Genomic DNA, 19,228 nt, shown 5'->3' with positions numbered 1-19,228 from the left:
CTGTGGCTTTAAGGTGTTGGACCAGGGAAGAAGTTGGTTCCTCTTTTCTGACTGAGTTCTTGTGTTCTTCAATGCGTGCATTTATTCTTCTGTTGGTTTGTCCGATGTATGTGGTGGGGCAGGCGGTGCATGGGATTTCATATACTCCTTGATTTTCTAACTCAATTTTATCTTTGGGGTTTCTTAGGATGGTAGATATATATATATATATATTTGTAAACTAGATTCCATTTCGCAGGATGCATGAAGTCTTATTTTCAGGTATCCAATCCTTACCATGAATTCCACTTTATTTTTAATATTCCTGTAATGCCATTTTTATTTTGCAGAGATCAGGAGGCACCAAGTTCTTCCAGGAACTTGGAAACACAGTGAAATAATTTAAGTAAAGTTATTAAAACAATACTTGTTATCAATCATGGATGGAGGAAATTCCTGTAATTAATAATGTAATTCTGATCCTGTAAAATCTCTGCAAAAAAGGCATCTTTTAAAATGAAGAAAATCTGACATAACCAATTTGACCCAATTTGTATCAATTGGAGTTAGAACTGAAGAAATTTCTTGGAGGGGAATCAAAATGTTTTTAAAGGGAAAAAAAGTCCAGTTACCTTTTGATACAAGTATCTTTGGGACAACCATGACCTGAGATTGAGAATCTCCATAGACCTAGCCACACTGACTTTGTCAATCTGATAAATTATAAATTACATTGTTTCAAACATTTAGAAACCTGATAAAAATGCAACTTACATCTGATTTTATTTCAGCATCATAAATCAGACTTTCCCACAGACAATGAAACTCAACTGTGAAAGACAAAAACTGTATATTATTTTTAAAGAGAAAAAAAGGCAAACTATTAAAAACAGTATAGTTGGCAATAGAAACCTTGGAATTTTTGAAGTAGAGTGTAGTGATTATAATAATGAGGAACTGAGTATTTTACCCATATTGCTATACTGGCCAGTCAGAAAACTTCCAATTAACTGAAAAGAAAGATTTGCAAAAATGAAAAATCGAAACCACATGGCTTCTAAGTAAAAATGAAACCAAAAATAGTGATAATTTTGTAAATTTTGTAAAAATATACAAATAGTGATTGTATGTATCTTATGGAGTATTCATTATCTTCCTTTAAAGTCTAAATCTAAGGAAGTGTATTTCTGAACAAATAACATCCTTTTTGATATGATCATCTTTGCCTACACCAGCGGTTCTCAACCTGTGGGTCGCGATCCTTTTTGGAGTCGCACGAGCCTTTCACAGGGGTCGCCTAAGACCATCGGAAAACACATATTTCCGATGGTCTTAGGCAGGGCTTGTCAACCACCTTCTCTCCCTCCCCCCCTCTGCTCCACCTCACTTGTTTGTGGAAAATATGCTGCTTGGCGGCAGTCTGCACAAACTCTACCAAATATGCCCTGCAGGGGGCGCATGAAGAGCGCAGACGCAGAGCAAGGCCCCGCCCTCCCCAGAGACTCATTGTGCAGCAACCGGATTGACTTCTTCTCCTGCACGCAGGTCAGCGAAGGGGAGGCTGCTGCAGCACCCAACTCCTGCGCCCGTCAGCTGGCGACCCCCGAACATGCACTTGTCAGCCGGTCTCCTTTGCCACCCCGCCCGTCCTCGACTCCTCCTCCGCCCGTTCATGTCGAGCCCACCAGGGCTAGACAGGGAGAGAGGGAGGGAAGGAGGAAGAGACTCCTCCTCCTCTCCTAAGCTTCAAAGCACGGTCGGCTTCCCAAGGGCGCCACAATCCTCACGAAAGCGGGGGGGGGGGAGAAGCAAAGGGGTGAGAAAGCTTGCGGCAGGCTCGAAGGAGCACCTGTCAGCGTTGGTGACAAGAAATTCCCCACAAACCCAGGGAAGGGGTGCAGAAAAGGAGCCCCCTTTGGGAGGAAACCGCCACCTTCTCCTTGGCTTTGTGCTCTTCTGTTCCTCAGCAGCCGGGCTGCCAAGGTTCTGCTGGCTGGAACTTCCTTTCCTTCCCTCCCTCTTGGTCTCTTCCTCCTTCCCTCCTCTCCCATTGTCCCTTCCTTCCTTCCTTTCCTTCGCCTCCCTCTTTGTCCCTCCTTCCCTCCCTCTTTCCCCTTCTCCCTTTCGTCCTTCCTTCCCTCTTGTCCAGGATCGAGACGAGCCTCTACAGCTGATCCGCACTTCGGCAGAGCAGCCCAGAAGCGCAGATCAGCTGTAGCTGCTTGTTCGAGCTTTGCTAGAAAACATGCCGCTTGCTAATTTAGCAGAAGCACGAATCAGTTGTAGCCCGGCGCTGATCCTGGAGCTTCTGCTAACTTAGCAAGCAGCATGTCTTCTGGCGAAGCTGAGCAAGTGAGCTGGGGGGAGCTCTCCTCTGTCTGCCTGTGCACCGGCAGGTTTGCCGGCAGCAAAGCCCCCAGCCACGCTGGCAGCCTATCCCCCTCCCCTTGTCCCTTCCTGGGCACGGAGGGGGGGAGGAAGGAAGGGACGAAGAGAGAGGGAAGGAAGGAAGGAAGGAACAATGCTAGAAAACATGCCGCTTGCTAAGTTAGCAGAAGCACGAATCAGCTGTAGCCCGGCGCTGATCCTGGAGCTTCTCCTAACTTAGCAAGCGGCATGTCTTCTGGCGAAGCTGAGCAAGTGAGCTGGGCGGAACTCTCCTCTGTCTCTGCCTGTACACCGGCAGGTTTGCCGGCAGCAAACCCCCCAGCCACGCTGGCAGCCTATCCCCCTCCCCTTGTCCCTTCCTGGGCACGGAGGGGGGGGAGGAAGGAAGGGACGAAGAGGGAGGGAAGTAAGGGACAATGAGAGAGAGAAGGAAGGAAGGAACAATGCTAGAAAACATGCCGCTTGCTAATTTAGCAGCAGCGTGAATCAGAGGGAAGGAAGGCAGGCGCCCACTCCAGTCCCATCCCAGAGACCCACAGATTCCTCCCCACAGGCACTCTGCAACCTGAGTGATCAGCTGGCCACGCCCCCTGGCCATTGATCACGTGACCCTGGGACACTGTGAACGTCATAAGTACGAATCAATTGTCAAGCATCCGAATGTAAATCACATGACCCTGGGAATGCTGCAACAATCATAAGTGTGAAAAATGATCATAATTCGCTTTTTCAGTGCTGTTGTAACTTCAAACAGTCACTAAGCGAATTGTTGTAAGTCGAGGACTACCTACATTTTCCCATTTTTTCCTCTTTTTTTTTTGGTCAAGTCTTTGATACCCCCCCGGCCAGCTGGATGGGAGGTTGGGGGTCACCACAACATGAGAAACTGTATTAAAGGGTCGTGGCATTAGGAAGGTTGAGAACCACTGGCCTACACTATTCATGAGGTATAAGCCAAGACTATCCAACCCCTGGCCCACTACTGGGCCTTGAGCCTTTCGGATCTGCACTGTGGAAGTGGCGGACAATCGCAAGCAGCGAGTGCGTGAACTCCATTTGCACGAGCGGGAGGTGCACATGCCTGCCACTCGCGCAAATGGAGTTGTGCACTCGCTTGCCCGGTGCACATGCAGAACTCCTCACACACACACACGCCAATCCACAAAGCTGAAAAGGTGAGGGAACTCTGGTATAAGCCAACTGTTAAAAAAAAAATCCCAGGTTCCAGGAATTTTAGCATGAACACTCCTCAGTTCATGCTTCATTTTCCCACTGGCATTTGAAAATTTTTAAGATACTATGTCTACTAGAATACACTTTGTTGCCTCAGAAATATTTCCAATTTCAGAAAGCGGTATACTTCATTTCAAAATGATGTTCAATTTGATTATTTTTTTAAATCCCCATTTAAACAAAATCTTGTCCATTTAAATAACCAACCTGTACTTAGGTTCTTTCGAAATACCTGTAGGTAATAACCAATGATTAGCTGCAACGATATGCTCATCCTCCGCATCCAGATTTTCTGTACTAGACCCTTCCTCATTGAGATGAAAAATATGGATTAAAAGTTTGCATTTATTCAAGCTGATAGGCTGCAGTGAAGAAGATGAAAACAAGTTAGGCAGCAATTAAACCCTTGCTTACCTAAAAATATGTTGCAATTGTCATGGCCCATTGGAGCCTGGTTCAGAGGAGTTGGAACCAGGACCGTCCAACAGGGGGGACACGTCTTCCTTTGCATGTTTGGAGAGGCCAGGGGCTGAGGACGATGGTGTCCCTTAGGCATTGGGGTAGGTGGTCAACCAGATGGAGAGCTGCCTATCTTTACAGACACAGGAGAAGATCAGCTGCTGATAAGCAGTGTTGCTGATGGGCAGCAGATCCCCTCTGATGAGGAACAGCTGCCACCTCCCCTGATCCAAGGGCACAGAGAGCAGCATGTAGACAAGCTTAGAGAAGAGCTGAAAGGCTACTTGGGAGGAGGTCATCCTATCCCTCCTCACAAGGAACACATGGAGTGGAGTGACTTAAGGAGAAGCCATGGAGAGTTAGTCTTTGCCAGGAATAATTCTTTTGGCTTATACTCCCCCGGCTTTAATTCGTGCCTTTTGCTTTGCCTAGCCGTGAGGACTGCCTTCTGCCTTTTGTCTTGGACTTATCTTGTGGACTGCTGTTTGCCCTTTGCTTTGCTCTGTTTTTGAATTGCCTTTTGCCTTGCACCTTGTCTTTGCCTTGAGAATTACCATTTGTCCTGTGCCTGAATTTTGCCTTGTGGACTAGTTTGTCACTTAGCCGGGTGAACTGGACTTGGAACCCTGGACTTTGCCCTGTGAGCATGCTCCTACTCTGTGGACTTTCTAATATATGGGCCGTTGTTTGGAGGACTGAGGGTATCATGGGTGCAGACTTACAGGTTGTTGGAGGGGCGTTTGTTGGAACATTTATTGAGAGTAATAAAGGACTTTCTAGAGTCTGCCATGAGAAGTACTTCTTGATATGTATAGAATATCACAATCACCCTTTATCAATTATTTTAGAAATCTCTTAAATTCATGATTAAATGTTAGAAAAAATACTGATAGTTCATAAAAATATTTAATATGGTTTTCAAAAATTAATCTAAATGGGTCTTATCCAACACAAGACAAGGATGCATCTACCTATAAATTAGAATAAGATAGTACTGTGTCTTCTTTTATTCAGTTGGTAGTTTTAGGAAACACATTCTTTGTTATGTTTTCAATCTGCAGTGAGTTTTTCATCTAAGATGCATTTCAACGTGTGATCCATTATAGATGGTGGCATAGTTCATCTCTAGAATCATGGTTTTGCATTTTTATGATTAAATTATGGCTTATATAAATTATGGATTTGGGGAGAAGGGAAAAACTTTGGATCAATTTTTTCATAATTAATGCAAAAATAATTGTGTTAGACTCTGCTTTCACTTTAGTAAACTTGTTCTTTGGAAGAAATTTTATCGAAAGTCTTGCAGCACTTTTTCTAACAATTTTATTATTAAAAGGTTTCATGAACTTTGTTAGCCAGAAAAGATGCTATCAAAGATTACTTTTTGCCACCACAAACTTATATGGCTCTCTTCCTACAATAATAATATTTTACCGGTAATTATACATAAATGTGTTAAAAATCACATTTATTAAAATAAATTAATGATTGAATCGTTAATTTGACATTAAATCTTTAACAATATATATTGAGTTGATTTTTGTAATTGACTGCGCAATTACAAAAAGTAACTCTGAGTGACTTACAAGTAAACATCTAAACTAGAATAAGAGCAACAGAACAACAAAGATAACAGAATTCATTGAAGCCAACTAAGCATACAACATCTTTTTCTAAATAGGGTTGTCATGTATTCTGATCCAGTGCCCAAGGGAAGAATCAGATTTTCAGGTTTACAGAATAACAAAAAGACCAGGACCATGTTGTTCCACAGACGAGGCATTAAAATAGAGATATGGCAGATTTTGGGGTCTATCAACTGACACTATTTCATAGAAAGAATCCGAAGCATGCCCAGGTTGTTGGATTTCATGGATCAAGCAAAGATAATTGGAGAAGATGATTCCTCAAATAACTTGATCCTATGCCACTAAGAGGTGGTGATACTGACTATGTGCCATCAAGTTGGTGACATCTCTTAGCAATTTAAATTGCAATTAGAAGCTTATATAGAGCCAATGCAAATACAAATAATATAATGCTATATGAATGCATGCTCTTGTGAATACTCATGACACTGCATAACTATTCATATTTTTAAAACTTTTCAATTTTAATAATACATAAAATATGCAACATTTTGGTAACAGCTAATTATGGAGAAGCAAATGAGCAAAAGAATTACCTGCCTGTCTTTCAGCGTTAGTTCTGTATCCACAACTGCAATTGACTGTACATTATTTGTTAGGAAGCAGTCATCAAACTCAATCCATTTGTAATCACCAAAAATAACATTGTGCCTGTTTAGTAGCTTTAAGACACTTAGTTTGATATCTTCTTTTTTTGCAGTACTGGTTAAATAGGAGAAAAAAAATAACCAGCTTCACCCACAATCAATTATACCCAGGAAAAGATAGAATGCCACTTATTTCAACCAGCTGAGACACAAAATATCATCTGCTGTGTTATCAGAGGAAAGTATGCAAAGGACACTTCACTGATAAATGACAGTCTTCTGATTATAATACCCTCAAACAATTGAAGACAATGTTCTAAGCTGACACCAATATTAAAAGGAACTTCAAAAAAAATCTAAATAGTTAAGATTATACTAAATCTTAACACAAAGAATCTCCTGTGAGTACTCATGTACCTAGTTATCAAAATACAAAGCAGCATTACTCTCTCCTCCCTCCCCCAACTTTCCAGGATGCTTATCATTTTTTTATTTTTATCAGGTTGGTACCCAACACTTTTTAAAGAATGCTCAGAGAGCTCATAAACAAATTTCTAAACAAAAATTACCCTGGAGGCTAAAACTTTGTAGGTTCCCTTATATTAATTAGGAAAAGGATTTTAAAACTTTTTTTTAGGCCATGGAACTATTAATTTAAAAAATCCCAGATCCTTGATCTGAAAAATAGTGGTTGTAGTATTTTTTTTCACAGGAGAAAAAACTTTCGACAGTACGTTTGAAAAACAGCTACCGTATCAAGTCTCTGGCTATGTTTGAGTGAACTTTTCGTGGTGGTGGGGTTCTGTCTATTGTCCCACATGGAATCTATTCATGAGGGGTAGAGCGAGAAAGTTCATGTGAAAAAAACTGAGTAAGGAGCCTGGAAAATACTTAAAACAATCTACAACTCTTATAACCCCTTATCCTTGCAGAGGATGGTTTCATATGCTTAATGTGCCTATTATATCCATTGCAATACTGATTTGTCAGTATTGCTTCTCTAAATGTTATGGATAAAATGAAGGCTTGCATCTTGTAGAACTAATCATGTGTCCACCTACCTACAGCATGTTATTCATTTGATAAAAATGGTAGGAGACTTTCTACAATATGAACAAAATCTTTTAATGCAAAACCAACCTGTTTGATTTCTGATGAACTTCCACATGTATCTGCAGGGATTCACAGTCATTTTGAAGAGGCAGTTTTAAATCACCTGTTGCTTCATCCATTTTATATAAACCTAATTAGAGAATAGTTATGCATAAAAACAGGCCTAGAAATAACTTATTTGATCACTTGAAGCATATTTTTTAAATTTTTATTAGCCAATTTCTTTTTATTGTTTTCATTTCTGATTTGCTTATCAGACACATTAAAGCAAAAGTGCTTCTATGACTACTATTTTATGGACACACCCTTGTCATTTTCTAGAATTTTCAATCTGGCCATTGGCTGAAAGAGATTTAAGTTCTGAATAATGACCTCAAAATGAATTTAAACCAAGTCTATTTGCATTTTAAATGTCCCTGGAACAATAAAAGCATATTGGCTTGCAACCAAACACTGCCTTTATACCACTTAGAAATAGTGGTATAGAAAGCTTCTAGTCATGCAGTTCATATTCCTTTTGCATTATGATACTTTGTCAGGTTTCCATGTGACTTACTGTACATATACACACAGGTGGTCCTCAACTTACAACAACAATTGAGCCCAAAATTTACATTGCTAAGCAAGATACTTAAGTGGATTTTGCCCCATTTTACGATCCTCCTTCCACACTTGTTAAGTGAATCACTGCAGTCATTAAATTAGTAAGCTTGACTTTGTCAGAAGTTGCAAAAGACGATCACATGACCCTGGGACACTGCTACTATCAGTTGCTAAGCGTCTGAATTTTGATCACATCACTATGGGAATGCTGTAATGGTCATGAAAAATGTTTATGTCACTGTTTTCAGTGCTTTTGTAACTTCGAACGGTCTAAGTTGAAGACTATAGGTATTAGGATGAAATCACTTCCTAGATTGGTAACAAACTACCTGTGCTCCCAATTTATTTAGGTTTTCCCTTCTTTGTCTTTTGCCATTACTAAAACATGGAAAAATATGGAAGAATCAGCAGTAGGCAAAGCTAAGTCCACAATTTTTTCTTTTCCAGAAAAGAAAGCTAGTTAATTAATTTACTTATTTTACATTTTTAGATCACCCATTAGGCAAGATTAGAGCTGCAGAAACCCAGACAACCACTAAATGACAACAAAGAGTTAATTTTAATCTCTATCTCTTTGCTCCATCTAATGATTGCTGGGAATTTTGCAGCTCATCTATATACAGCAAATAATGCATTTCTTTAATGTATTTATAGTGGGTTGGCTCTTTAAGGTTGAAAGCAATTTGGTTAAGTACATGTTAAGCCTAAGAAGATTTTTGCTGTTTTTCATTGCAATTTTTGTTTCAGATACCAAGAAAATTAAACAATTGCTGTGTCCATCCCACCTTCCCTTGACCTTTCTAATTCTCTGTTGTCTCCTTTGCCTGTTCAAGCTACTGGTAATCCTAGACTAGCTACCTTCTATGTCTGCCATTTTGTGACCAGCCAAGTCTTCACAGCAGCCACTGTATGACAGGGCTCCCCTTCATCTCCAAAGGTCTAAATATGTTCTCAAGATCTCCAAAGTTGCTCACTCCCAACTTACTCAGAATGAGTCTGAAGTTTTATGGCAAATATTCAGAAACAAATTCAGCTGAAGTAAATATTGTTTCCCTTATACATTTAGTAACCAGGCAGTTGAAGAGCTGAACTCCCCTATTTTAGATTAGTGAATGTTAAATAACTAAGGATTTCTTGCATCTTAATTTTAGATAAAACTGCAAAACGAATGCTTGACTTTTTGTATCAATTTTTTTCCTCTGGGCCCTCTTTCTGCCACAAAGACTTTAGCTTAAGTTGATAAATCATTTGTAAAAAGCCCAATAGGCGACTGACTGTACCCGCCCACTTCCCAGTTTTATTATTTAAGTATTGTTTGTAGCACCATTTTCGCCAATAATCTCTCAGTTTACTTACGCAAGAAAACGAAAGTCACATCCACAAGGCTTGTAATTACATCCGTCTGTGGAATCCTACTGCCTTTTTGTTTTCTTTTCCCAGGAATGCGCTCAGCCTAATTAAAAAAGGCAGATAAAAATCAAATTTCCTTCGCTTCCCTCATAAGAAATGATTCTCCAAAGCCCTAAAAAATTTGGAACAATTTTAACTTATACAATCTCATCAATTCATACATTTTATAAAAGGCGAGGGTAAAAAAACTCTTGACCACGTACCCAATAACCAAAATGTCGTCAATTGCTATCAAAAACATATGTTGATTAATTATTCACCTTTATACAAATTTCCCGCGCTTCTTTCTTCACTAACCAGGATCCGACTTGAATCAGAAGTATTTCCGTGTTAGCGTCTTACGTCATTTCCTCCCATTTCCGTGTTCCCTAGACTGGAGGAGGAGTGGCTTCCAGGTGGGCTGGCAAAAGAGGGATTTACTAGTTATAACTAATTATAGTTATGGGGAAGAAACATAAGAAGCATAAGGCGGAATGGAGGTCAACATCTGCCCCAAGTGTTACTGCTACTGGAACCGGCGCTGCTGCTTATGATGGTAGGTTAAATGGGCAATCGTGGAAGAGGAAAGGGAGGTAGGAAGGGAGTGGAAAGTAAATCTGGAAAAACGTTTCGCTTTGCGCACAATTTGCGCCCCTTTGTCACTGAACTTCGTCCCATTTCCCCCAGGCTACGATAGTACTTCGTGGGGAATGGTATTTTTTATCTCCCAATAATCTATCATTATTCTGGAGGAATCCATTTCTTTCTGTAAATGTGTGAATTAAAATCAAGTAAGATTTCACATATATGACAAGCAGGCGCGATTTGCTGCCTGAGCCTTTAAATGGGAAGTATATTAAAACTGCCAGCTTTGCAATTGTGTGTAAAACTTGGGAGGATACCGACGTTATTGATTCCTTAGAGGAATTCATGGATTGGTTTTTTTAAAAATTGCTCTGGTTCTCAAGAGTTCATCTCTGATGTTATTTTATTTCAGTCAGATCTTGCTGTTGGATCTGAACTGAGATAAGGCTCAGTGCCCCTTTGCCACTCTCCTACTTCTGTAATTTATATGATTGGGCCATCTCTAAATTAGATGACATTGCAACAGTAGGCCATATAATATTTCAGTATTAACCAATCCTGTTACTATGTGCACTTATTATAGCTTTTATTTGTGTAGGCATCTGTTATGCTGTATGAAGATAAAATGTATGAAGAGACTCAAGTTATGAAGTAATAAGGATTTCAGCAGAGAGTGCTATGATATAAATTAGAAGGCTTTAGGCTTAAATCATGAAAAAATTATAAGATCCATTTGATCCCCAAGTTCACTGTGAACATTGAACAATTTATAAATATGTTAGCTAATTCTTCCTCAAAAATTACTTGTAAAGAAAAAGCACAATTTTCTCTGTTCCAGCCTAACATATCCAACTGTTTTTCCTTTGAAGCTTTTATCATCTTTGTTGCTGTCTTCTGCACATATTTCAGTTTGTCCTTCCTAAACCTCTGTCCAGAATTAAATGCAACATTCTAGATCAGTGATGGCGAACCTGTGGCACGCGTGCCAGAGGCGGCACTCAGAGCCCTCTCTGTGGGCACGCGCACCATGCCCCGGAGATGGCAACCGTCCCTCTTCAACCAGCCACCCACTAACTCGCTGAGGTCCCATGTGGCTGGATGCATCCCAGCACCCATGCACTTTCTGGCCTCTGTGCGCAGGGGCCGATGGTGTCAGGTAGCAGCCGCCCCGGCCCCTGCCTCACCTTGCCCTGTGACAATGGCACCCCCGCCTTGCCTCGCCTCTCCTCGCAGGATGAGCCTCCTGCCCACCGCCCCACCTGCCAGAGACCCCCTGGATCTCCCCCAACCCTTCCCGGCCCCCACAGGCGTCCCTCCCCACGAGCAACATTGAGGTGATCACGCCCACCTTGGCCACACCCACCCAATCTGCCATGACCACCACAGCCATGCCCATCCAGTGAGCCACGCCCAGCTGGCATTCGGTGATAAATAAGTGGGTTTTGGGTTGCAGTTTGGGCACTCGGTCTCTAAAAGGTTCGCCATCACTGTTCTAGATGCTATCTGATCAATGTAGAATAGAGAGGAATTATCATTTCTCTTGAACTGGAAAGCATATTTACAGGGTAGGAATGGATTTACTTTTTTTTTTGCAGATGCATTGCAGTGTTAGTTCCCCGTGTTTGTATTATCTGCAAATTAGCAGTTATATTTTCTGATTCAGGTTATTTTATAAATATGAAAATAGGAATTGAGACATCTATTTCCAACTTGATTTCATCAATTTTTTTTGTAATGCCTTTCATTTTTTTGTCTAGCCTAGTTCAATTTTAAAGAAATCCATCCAAAATTGCTATGTGTTTTCTTCTAATATTTTTCCAGGAATCAATATCTGAGTAGACCCTCCCTTATTTGATGGTACAGAGAAGATTTGTTATCATCTAATTCTCTGTGATTACTCAAAAAATATTCATAAGGCTATTAGTTTCTTCAGTATTTTGCAATGCAATTCCTCTGGTCCTAGATATTTCAACTTAAAGTAAATATATAAATATTATCTGATAATGTTTGATCTCATGATTCAATCTTGCCCCTTAGTCATGTTTTTTCATAGTTTCCAGGTGAAACACAGGAAATAGATTTTCTATTAGAAAAAAAAAGAACTAATTACCCAATAGCATTTTTCCATTTTTTTAAACTTAGTAGCTGGTAGGCTGATTTTTATTGAGGTTTACAGATCCAAAGATAAACTAATACAAACTAAGAATATATATTATGTATGTATTGTCTCTAATTATACTAAAAATGCAAATCCCGGGTATATTCATGTTGAGAAAAGTAGTCGAATACCGGGATAAATATAAAAACAACTGTTTAATAAACTAACAACTGTTTGATAAACTTAGCTTTCGTCAGCTAACTGCCGACGTCGTCAGTGGAATGCTGGAGGTTTGAAAGCCTGCTCATAAGACCGGCAGTTTGTGCACTCTGCTCATAGAACGCATCACCGGTCTACCCGCCCCAGTTGACTGTATTGCTTCTAATAATGGCAAAGAAATACGACCGGCAAAGGGGAGAAATCCCCAGCACGATTCATACAGGACCCAATGATGGGAGGCGGGGTACCACACTCACAACAAGGGGGGGTGGCCATAGGACAGCCACTGGCGGACCATCCTATAGCAATGTGTACCCAGATACGTCCAAAGCAGGCAGAGAGAGTGACAACAAGAGAGGCGATGATCCCTGAGCTTACAAGTATATACAGACGGATGCAAGATTATTAGAAGCAATACGGTCAACTGGGGCGGGTAGACCGGTGATGCGTTCTATGAGCAGAGCGCACAAACTTCCTTCTCCATCAAGACAAGAATGTACAACTTCAATAACTTATCACCTTCTCTGATATTTCAAGCAAAGAAGCTCCTCATACATATAGGAAGATCCTTTAATCAATTATTTGCTTAAAGTTATGTACACACATATGTACACAGGGTATTCAGAAAATATTCAGATCCCCTTTACTTTTTTCAATTCTGTTATGCTACAGCCTGATTCTACAGTTGTTGACATTCATTTTTTCCTCATTATTCTATATTCAGTACCCCATGACAAAGTGAAAACAGAATTTTAGAAATGTCTGTAAATTTATTAAATAGAAAAAATTGGAATATTTCATTGGAATAAGTATTCAGATCCTTCACTCCATACTTTATTGAAGCACCTTTGGCAGCAGTTACAGCCTCGAGTCTTTGACACAACAGGCTTTGCACATCTGGATTAGGGAATTTTCTGTCATTCTTCCTTGCAAATCCTCTCAAGCTCAGTCAGGTTGGATGGCAACTTTCAGTGGACAGCCATTTTCAGGTCCCTCCAGAGATACTTAGTAGGGTTCACATCAGCTCTGGCTAGGCCACTCTAGACATTCACAGAGTTGTCCCTAAGCTGTTCCTGTGTGTGGCTGTTTGTTTAGGATTGCTATCATGTTGGAAAGTGAACCTTTGGCCAAATAATTCAATCTTGGTTTTATCAGACCAGAGAATCTTGTTCCTCATAGTCTGAGAGTCCTTTTTTGTGGGCTTTCATGTGTTTTGCATTGAGGAGAGGCTTCTGTCTACCACTCTGCCATAAAGCCCAGATTGATGGAGGCTGTAGTGATGGTTGTCCTTCTGGAACTCTGTCCCATCTCCACACAGGATTTCTGGAGCTCAGTCAGAATGACTATCAGGTTCTTGGTCACCACTGTTACTAAGGCCCTTCTCTCCCAATTGCTCAGTTTGACCGGGCAACCAGCTCTTGGAACAGTCCTGGTGTGCCTCATTATCTTCCATCTGAGAATTATGGAGACCACTGTGCTCTTAGGAACCTTCAGTACAGCAGAAATTTTATTGAAGCCTTCTCCAGATCCATGCCTTGCAATAATCCTGTCTCTAAGCTCTGCAGGCAATTCCTTTGGTCTCATGGCTTTTGCTCTGCTACAGTATGCGTTGTCAGCTCTGAGGCCTTCTATAGAGAGGTGTGTGCCTTTCCAAATCATGTCCAATCAATTTAATTTACCACAGGTGGACCCCAGTCAAGGTGTAGAAACATGTTAGCAACAATCAAGAGAAATGGGAGGCACCTGAGCTAAATTTCAAGTATTATTGCAAAGAGTTTGAATACTTATGCTAATGTGATATTTTAGGTTTTGCTTTTTAATAAATTTACAGACATTTCTAAAATTCTATTTTCACTTTGTCATTATGGGGTACTGAGTATAGATTAATGAGAAAAAAAATTCAACAACTGTAATCAGGTTGCAGCATAAAATATCATTTTTCTATATCTTATTTCATATCTATAAATATATCTTTAAACACTAAAAAACAAATCTTTAACATTATTTATTAAAATTTATTTATTTATTTATTTAAATTTATTTGCTGCCCATCTCACTTCGGGGCAACTCTGGATGGCATACATTAAAAGCTATAAAACTAAAAATATTTCTGAAAACAATAAAAATAGCATTACAGTCAGAGAAAGATTATTGTTAAAAGATGGGGGGAGAGAGTGGGATATGGAGCTGAAGAGGTAGGATACTTCTCTTAATCCATCAACCACTTGTGATGCTCCCTCAGCTGGCAGTGCAAGATCTTCAGGCCCTTGCAGAAGGTCAGAGGGGTGGGAGCAGATCTCACTTGGGGTAACAGAATAATAGACTTGGAAGAGACCTTGGATGTCTTCTAGTCCAACCCTCCTCTGCTCAACAGGAGAACCCATACTATTTCAGACAAATGGGTAAAATATTCCGAAGGTCGGGAGCCACAGCAGAAAAAGCTCTTCTGGACCTTGCAGCCAGTTCAGCTGACTGGCAACTGATATCATCAATGACTTCATCAGGTCTAACAGGATCAAATTATTCTCATTGTCAAGATTCCCCAGGAATCTTACATAACTTGAGAATGAATCTGAGTGACTTTGTCCAGGTGTACAAATTCTTTTGCTTGACTGTGAAGATGATCACCTGAGCCCTTCTATCCCAGGAAGGACTGGGTGATCTGGAATAGGGCTGCTGGGCAACACTCTGTGGATGCAATAAGGATGGAGAAATAATGCTGTTTTGCCACTCTTATTGCTATGAGGTAAGCCTTAACATCAGCTATAAGTCATGATCAGTCAATCAATCAATCAATCAGTCAATCAGAATAGAGTTGGAAGGGACCTTGGAGGTCTTCTAGTCCAACTCCCTGCTCAAACAGGAGACCCTATACCTTTGCTTAAAAACCTCCAGTTCTGAAGCACCTACAACTTCTCAGGGCAAGCTGTTCCACTGGTTAATTGTCGTCACTATTAGGAAGATTCTTCTTAGTTCAAGGTTGTTTCTCTCCTTGATTAGTTTCCATCCATTGTTTCTTGTTCTGCCTATAGGTGCTTTGGTAAATAAGTTGACCCCTTCCTCTTTGTGGCAACCTCTCAAATACTGGAATACTACTATCATGTCAGCCTTAGTCCTTCTTTTCTCTAGACTAGCCAAATCCTGCAACTGTTCTTCATATGTTTTAGTCTCCAGGCCTTTAATCATCTTAGTTGCTCTTCTTTGCATTTTCCCCAAAGTCTCAACATCTTTTTTGTAATGTGACCAAAACTGGATGCAGTATTCCAGGTATGGCCTTACTAAGACTTTATAAAGCGCTATTAATATTTCACATGATTTTGATTCTATGCCTCTGTTTATACAGGATTGTATTAGCTTTTTTTGGCTGCTGCCGCACATTGCTGGGTCATATTTAAGTGATCATCCACTAGGACTCCAAGTCTCTCTCACAGTTACTGTTTTTGAGTCAGGTTTCGCCTAATCTGTATTTGTAACTTTGATTTTTCCTGCCTAAGTGTAAAATCTTGCTTTTCTCCACATTAAATTTCATTTTGTTGGATAGGGCCTGTTCAAGTCTGTCAAGATCTTTTTGGATTCTGAGCTTATATTCTGGGGTGTTGGCTGTTCCTGCCAGCTTAGTGCCATCAGCAACTTTGATGAGTTCCCCTTCTATTCCCTTATCTAAGTCATTTATGAAGATATTGAAGAGTACTGGGCCTGAGACAGAACCCCTGTGGCACTCCACTGCTTCCTTCCTTCCATGTAGATATAGTACCATTAAGGATGATTCATTGAGTACAGTTTGTCAACCAGTTACAAATTCATCTGGTGGTGATGCTGTCTGTCCCACATTTTTCTTGCTTATGAAGATTTTACATGTGATAACAATGGCAAGAATTATATTTGCACAATATTGGAAAAACAAAGAAATACCACCAGAAGAAGAAATAATAAAAAAAATACTAGACTGTGCGGAAATGGACAGATTTACTTTAAGGTTGAAAGACAAAGAAGAAACTGAATATTTTCAAACTTGGGACCTATTTTATCAATGGTTAGAGAAAAGATTTAGAGATTAGGAATTTAATTTGTATTAGTGAATAAGATACTCAGACAACACGTTTTTGTTGAATGATTACTATTGAATTCTGTTTAAAAAAATAATAAAACTTTATAAAAAAGAAAAAAAAAGATGAGATGATTTTTACTATGTCCTTATATATAAAACCATAGAATTCCAAGAAGGTGTACTTCCTTTTTTCACTTGACTGTAGCATCTTCTTCCATGTCATTCTTGCATTCTGACTTTTTCAGATCCTCACTTGAATCAGCCCCACTCTGTTTTATCAGTAAAATCTGTTCTTTTTCTACAACCTCTTTTAAATCTATTTTCATAACAGTAGACAATCTCACAAGTAATTTCTGAATGCGTTGTTTTCAAATTATCCTTGAATTCTTTCAAAGTCAGATATTTTTGTACCATTCTGCATTCAGGGGCATCTTTTCCTTTAATTATATTTAGTTCTGGTTCCCTCCAATTTCTGATTTGCAAAATCCATTGGTTTTTTTTCCTAATTAACAATAACAGATTAACAGAATTGGAGGGACCTTGGAGGTCTTCTATTCCAACCCCTGCTCAAGCTGGAGACCCTACACCATTCTGGAGAAATGGCTGTCCAATCTCTTCTTAAAAACCTCTAGTGATAGAATACTCACAACTTCTGATGGCAAGACATTCCACTAGTTAATTGTTCCATTGTCAGGAAATTTCTCCTTAGTTCTAGATTGCTTCTCTCCTTGGTTACTTTCCACCCATTGCTTTTTCTCTTGCCTTCTGGTGCTTTGGGAAATATGTTGACCCCTTTTCTTTGGGGCAGCCCCTCAAATATTGGAACACTGCTATCATGTTACCCCTATTCCTTCTTTTTGCTAGAGTAGACATATCCTATTCCTGCAACTGTTCTTCATATGTTTTAGCTTCCAGCCCCTAATCATCTTTGTTGCACTTCTCTGCACTTTTTCCAGTGTCTCAACATCTTTTTTATATTGTGGCGACCAAAACTGGATGTGGTATTCCAAATGTGGTCTTAACAAGGCATTATAAAGCAGTGCTACCACTTCATATGATCTTGATTCTATCCCTCTGTTAATGCAGCTTAAGAACTATGTTGGCTTTTTTTGGTGGCTGAAGCACATTGCTTGTTCACATTTAAGTGGTTGTCTACTAGAACTTCTAGATCTCTCTCACAGTTGCTGCTGTTGAACCAAATTTCATCTATTCTAAACCTGCAGATTGTTTTTCTTGCCTAAGTGTAAAACCTTACTTTTCTCACCATAGAATTTCATTTTGTTAGATAGGGCCCAGTGTTCAAGTTTATCAATATCCTTTTGAATCTTGAGCTTATCTTCTGGGTATTGGCTATTTCTGCCAGCTTAGTGTTGCCTCAAATTTGATGTATTCTTTTTCTATTCCCTCATCTAAATCATTTATGAAAATATTGAAGAGTACTGGGCCTAAAATGGAACCCTGGTACCCCACTATTTACTTCCCTTCATGTGGATATAGTTCTGTTGAGGACTACACACTGAGTACAATTTGTGATGCTGTCTATCCCACATTTTTCTAATTTACTAAGAAGAACTTTGTGGTCTACTTTGTCAAATGCCTTACTGAAATCCAAGTTTGCTATATCCACAGCATTTCATTGGTCCACTAATTTTGTCACATTGTCAAAAAATGAAATAAGATTTGTTTGGCATGATCTGCTTTTGACAAACATATGTTGGCTTCTGGTTATAACTTTGCTTGTGTCTAGGTGTTCACAGATCTGTTCCTTGCTTATCTTTTCCAGGATCTTCTCAGGTATTGATGTCAGGGTGATTGGTTTGTAGTTTCCTGGGATCCATTTATTTTCCTTTTTTGAAGATGGGAACCACTTCTTGTCTTTTCTAGTCTTCTGGCAGTTTCCCAGTGCTCAAGGATCTTTGAAAGATATTGTTTCATGGTTCCGAGATCACGGCTGCCTGTTCCTTCAGAATTCTGGATGTAATGCATCTGATCCTGGTGATTTGAACTCATCTAGGGTGAACAAGTGTTCTCTTACCATTTTCTTGCCTATTTTGATTTGTATTCCTAGTCTGTCTTTTATGGTACTGTTTTTGGTTAGATTCGGCTATTTCCACACACACGTGTGTGTGTGTGTGTGTGTGTGTTATGTTTTATCAATGGGAATAAAATACAACACAGAAAAAACATACATTCAATAGTAACAACTGAATCTTAGCTTTTTTCTAACTTCTTCTTTGCAGATTCAGTCTGTTTGCTGGTATTCTGCCTTAGTATTGTGTTCCTCTTTCCATTATTTATCCTTTTTGTTTTTCAGTTTATCAGAGAGTTCTTTGTCCAACCATGATGATTTCTTCTTGCATTTCTTATTTTTCCTTTTTGTGGTATTTTGTTGGACTCGGTGTAAGGATCCACTTCAATCCCACATCTTAAGAAAGCAGAATTCTTGGAAATGGTTTCCTCCAACAGGAACTTTTATTAAAAGTAGTTGATAGCAGGCATAATAGACAGATTCCTTTACAGATCGATACTTTAAAGCAGCGGTTCTCAACCTTCCTAATGGCGCGACCCTTTAATACAGTGTTTCATGTTGTGATGACCCCCAACCATAAAATTATTTTTGTTGCTACTTCATAACTGTAATTTTGATACTGTTATGAATCGTAATGTAAATGAAGTAATGAAACTTCCTGACAGTGAGAACAATTAACCAGTGGAACAACCTGCCTCCAGAAGCGGTGAATGCTCCAACACTGGAAGTTTTTAAGAAGAGACTGGACAGCCATTTGTCCGAAATGGTATAGGGTTTCCTGCCTGAGCAGGGGGTTGGACTAGATGACCTTCAAGGTCCCTTCCAACTTTACTATTATTATTATTATTA

At 39.7% G+C, this 19,228-nt stretch overlaps 1 protein-coding gene and 1 long non-coding RNA gene across 2 annotated transcripts in view; one reads left to right on the top strand and one right to left on the bottom strand.

The window, feature by feature from the left end:
- TRIP13 (thyroid hormone receptor interactor 13) overlaps window positions 1-9,464 on the bottom strand; it is a 44,288-nt gene extending 34,824 nt beyond the window's left edge. The window contains exons 1-5 of the mRNA XM_015827903.1: window positions 9,368-9,464; window positions 7,436-7,538; window positions 6,245-6,410; window positions 3,833-3,962; window positions 754-809 (exon numbers count right to left, since the gene is read on the bottom strand). Of these exons, the coding sequence (XP_015683389.1) occupies window positions 754-809; window positions 3,833-3,962; window positions 6,245-6,410; window positions 7,436-7,527 (444 nt within the window). The 5' untranslated portion in view covers window positions 7,528-7,538; window positions 9,368-9,464. The remainder of the gene's footprint in view (window positions 1-753; window positions 810-3,832; window positions 3,963-6,244; window positions 6,411-7,435; window positions 7,539-9,367) is intronic.
- Window positions 9,465-9,785: 321 nt separating this feature from the next.
- LOC107298513 overlaps window positions 9,786-19,228 on the top strand; it is a 29,603-nt gene continuing 20,160 nt past the window's right edge. The window contains exon 1 of the long non-coding RNA XR_001549157.1: window positions 9,786-9,956. This is a non-coding gene — a long non-coding RNA (uncharacterized LOC107298513). The remainder of the gene's footprint in view (window positions 9,957-19,228) is intronic.

The sequence above is a fragment of the Protobothrops mucrosquamatus genome, unplaced genomic scaffold, assembly GCF_001527695.2.
Source record: "Protobothrops mucrosquamatus isolate PMUCROS unplaced genomic scaffold, P.Mucros_1.0 scaffold_217, whole genome shotgun sequence".
NCBI classification, from domain to species: Eukaryota; Metazoa; Chordata; class Lepidosauria; order Squamata; family Viperidae; genus Protobothrops; species Protobothrops mucrosquamatus.
The sequence above is the reverse complement of the archived record's forward strand: the minus strand, read 5'-3'. Positions and strand labels throughout refer to the sequence as shown.